The 3,808-nt window shown below is 44.1% G+C and overlaps 1 protein-coding gene across 1 annotated transcript; it reads left to right on the forward strand.

Annotated features, from left to right (window-relative positions):
* The first annotated feature begins 384 nt into the window (after nt 1–384).
* Nucleotides 385–2,995, forward strand: LOC147423665 (histidine-containing phosphotransfer protein 1-like). The gene is made up of 6 exons (XM_086501769.1): nt 385–876; nt 1,785–1,915; nt 2,001–2,069; nt 2,187–2,258; nt 2,417–2,489; nt 2,595–2,995. Exons 1-6 carry the CDS (start codon nt 817–819, stop codon nt 2,643–2,645), a joined length of 456 nt encoding a protein of 151 aa, XP_086357895.1. The 5' UTR covers nt 385–816; the 3' UTR covers nt 2,646–2,995.
* Nucleotides 2,996–3,808: the final 813 nt, after the last annotated feature.

Raw genomic sequence — 3,808 nt, forward strand, 5'->3', positions numbered from 1 at the left:
ACCTTCTCTGGCACACTCGCACCCCCGTGAGCCGCCCCGAACGTCTCTCTCTACTTTCTCTCACACACAGTGACGTCACCCAGCTCTCTCTCTCTCTCTCTCTCTCTCTCTCTCTCTCTCTCTGATCCAGGTTGACAAAGTGCAACCTTAATCGTGATTCGTGGTACACGCGAGTCCGGGGCGGACGAGCAGGAGCAGTTGTCCCTCGCTCTCTCTCTCTCTCTCTCTTACACACACACACACACACGTCCCTACCAATTGCACCCAATCGCAGGCAGCCTGGCATAGCCGCATGTGTTGCCTATAGCAGTTGAAAGCAGCGTCCTTCTCTCTAGGTCTCGTGATAATATTGTGAATCCTTCTGATTCCTTCTAGGCGTTTTCTCTCTCTAGCACACGCCCACAAGGCTAGCACTGAGCAGCAGCTAAATAAGCAGCCTATCAGCTCGATCGCATCGCGCTCTGCCCTGTGTCTATATTTTGCTGACACAGGTTCCTTACGGACGCGCGCACGCGTGCAGTAGCGACGTCGAACGCACGCGCGCACACACAGAGAGAGAGAGAGAGAGAGTTCTCAGCAGAGAGTCGGGGTAGAGAGAGATTAATGAAAACATTTTGAGCAGAGAAGAGGGAGGCGTGCAGAGAGGGGCAGGGCTTTAATGCGGTGATGTGAAGATATGGCGATCCAGCCTGCCTTGTTTGCGTGATCGTAATTGCAGTTTCTGCATCGACAGGGACCTGCGTTTAGAGCGGGTTATCATCATCACCCATCGTCACCAGCAGCAGCAGCAGCAAAAGAAGAGGACAAGCAGGTTCTATGGAAGTGGCCAAGCTGCAGCAGAAGTTCGTCGACCTCACCAACTCACTCTTTCAAGATGTAAGCTCTCTCTCTCTCTCTCTCACACACACACACACACACACACTAACACACATACACACATTTTGCACACAAAGAGAGTCTCTCTCTTCCCCCTTCCCCTCGCTGAAACCCACAAGTCTACAAGGATGTAGAATGTAACAATTTGACTGGTTACATCACATGAGTTCAAAAAGTTACTCATGTGGCATCTTCTTCTCTTTATGGAAGACCAGAGAAGCCATCAGCAATCACACTAAGTAGAGGAGTCACAATCACCTTCGACGACGGCGACTACGATAACGCTCGAGGATTGTGCAGTGAACAATGGACCCTTGACACAAAAGTAAGGTGCAGCAAAGGTTTCTTGAGACAACCCTACCTCCATCAAGTTAAGGCCAACACAATCGGCCTTAACCTTAACCTGAACCTTGCGACTACCACAACTCTAGATGGGCCTCCATCAAGTTTCCCCTGCTTTAATATATAGAGACCAACTGTGAAGCTCATAGGTCTTTCTGGACCCGGCCGACTGGGGGCGTGTCCGAGTACGATTGAAGTAATGATTGAATTTTACCAAATCCCTTCATGATTTAAAATGAACACTAGCTACCATGAGACTTAGAGTCATAATTGTTATTGGTATTGTACTATGATGATTGATCTTGCAGAAATCTATGGTTGCTCCTTTGTATTGTCTTAAGTGTCATATGTAGACTTGTCTTTAGTGTGCCGAATGGAATCCTTTGTAATGGAATCCTCGGGGTGTCAGATCCATAGTTGTTCCACAATCTCATACACGTCTGAGCTTGACGTATGGTTGATGTATGGAAAAACTAGGGGCTAACTCCCCATTTTTAACCCACACACAAGATACAAGAGCTTTTTGTACTTGTTTTTGAGCACCGCTTACATATAACATCTTGCAGGGTTTTTTGGATGACCAATTCACACAACTGCAAATGCTCCAAGATGCCAGCAATCCAGATTTTGTGTCAGAGGTTATAACCCTTTTCTTCGAGGATTCGCAGAGGCTTTTAGCCGAGCTCACAAAAGCATTGTAAGTTCAGCTAGCCTTTTGTATTGTAAGTGATTTTTCCCCTTCTTAATCTTTGGCAATTATCACATCAAATTTTGTCATGCAGAGAGCAAGAGCCAGTTGATTACAAGAAGGTGGATGCATATGTTCATCAGTTTAAAGGGAGTAGTTCCAGGTCTGTATTGCAGCTATGATGGGCATGTGCCCCCAACCTAATTACACGCTTTCAAATTTGTGCGTCATCTTTACGAATTTATGATGGTGGTCTTATGATGTCTGTGTTTGTTTGTAGCGTTGGAGCGCAACGCGTAAAATCTGTATGTATAGATTTTCGTTCGTATGCCGAGGCAAGAAACAAGGAAGGGTGAGAGCAATATCCTACCTTCATGTGTGCATAAGGGATATGCTACGAACTTTGTGTGTGCTGTTTTAAATGCTCCTAAATCTTGTCGTGACAACACTAGTCTCCATAGAGTTATGACATTTATACGACGACACTCAGGAATGATTGAGTTTGTGTAGGTGCTTGCAAGCATTGCAACACATCAAACAAGAGTTCCTTCTCATACAAAATAAGCTTGGCGGTTTGCTGAAGGTATGTATGTGTGGCTGCCATGTAAGCTTAATGTGTAGCAACCTATATGTGAGGGCACAATGCTCATAGAAAAAATTGGGACTTTTCAATCACTTGTGGATGCAGCTGGAGAAACAAATCATTGCTGCTGGCGGTACCGTTCCGATGATGGACTAATGAAGAAGATTGAATGGTAGTGTACCACTTTTCATGTTGGTGGTTTGCTGTCATGTGGTGTGGCTAGATTTGGATCAAGAGAGCACTAGGCCCTTGGTTTTCCGACGCATTAATTGCCTTAGTTGCATTAATTGCTTTAGTTGCAGAGGATTATACTTTGCACATACTTTGCTCTGCATGATGCTTGAATTTTTTTAGTGCTCGAGTTGGAACTCTTTACACAAAGGAATGGTTGTCAAAGCTCATTCTCAGGCCCATATGCAATTGGCTATGGGCTCTTTTATTTTTTCGAGTTTGCCATGTACAAGTTTCCATAATCAAGGAAATGGTAAAGAAGGTTCTTTTAGTGATATTATTGGCCTTGAGCAGTATCATTAGTCTTGTAACAATTGAGGTGATCTTGACGAGTGCCGAGGTGCTTATGGAAAAATATTGTATGCTGCTATTGGCATGATTTTGTGTCTTCCAAAAGCTCCATTGCTCAAGTTTGCTTTTCCAAAACAAAGGTTGAAATGATAGGTCTCTCTCACAATAATATCATACATCATCTCTCTTTCTCTCTCTCTCTCTCTCTCTGTCTCTCTCGCCCGCACGTACAATATCTTATATGGTGGGGCTTACATCTTGTCTTAGATCTTGGCATACATAGGATCGTCTGTCTTGCCAATGGCAGATACACCCTCTATATAATCTACTCGAGAGCATCCAATGGGAATGATCTTTGATGAGCAGTAATGTTGTCTTGAGTAGGCTGCATTTCTTATAGACCAATGGAAATACAAGAACTATGCTCGAAAGGCTTTTAGACAACTGGAGGGATGTGAGCAAAGGTGAGCCTTTGCTTTGTGATCTTGATGTTCCACATACATCTGTATACATTTGTAGTGCACCCATTTCTACCATTGATGAATATCGGGAATTTTGAGAAAAGGTGCTTTAGGGTTTTCTTTTTCTCGCATTTGGCACACCATTCATTTGACATATTTTAGGGTTTAGGGTGCTTAAGGTTTCTTTTTTCTTGCATTTGCCACAACATCCATTTTCTTGGAAAGCAAGTCCCATTTGAGAAGGGCACCTACTTCCACTCCACCCGATGTTTAAGTGAGCATGTTAGGGTTCATACTTGTTGGAGTTTGACAACAACCAACCCTTGTTTTGAAATC

This window comes from Adiantum capillus-veneris, chromosome 26 (assembly GCF_014529385.1).
Source record: "Adiantum capillus-veneris isolate H3 chromosome 26, ASM1452938v2, whole genome shotgun sequence".
Classification (NCBI taxonomy): domain Eukaryota; kingdom Viridiplantae; phylum Streptophyta; class Polypodiopsida; order Polypodiales; family Pteridaceae; genus Adiantum; species Adiantum capillus-veneris.

Coding starts and splice junctions, on each gene's coding strand:
- LOC147423665 (XM_086501769.1), top strand. CDS start 817: ATGGAAGTGGCCAAGCTGCAGCAGAAGTTCGTCGACCTCACCAACTCA. Junction 877..1,784: donor CCAACTCACTCTTTCAAGAT/GTAAGCTCTCTC, acceptor AACATCTTGCAG/GGTTTTTTGGATGACCAATT. Junction 2,490..2,594: donor AGCTTGGCGGTTTGCTGAAG/GTATGTATGTGT, acceptor TTGTGGATGCAG/CTGGAGAAACAAATCATTGC.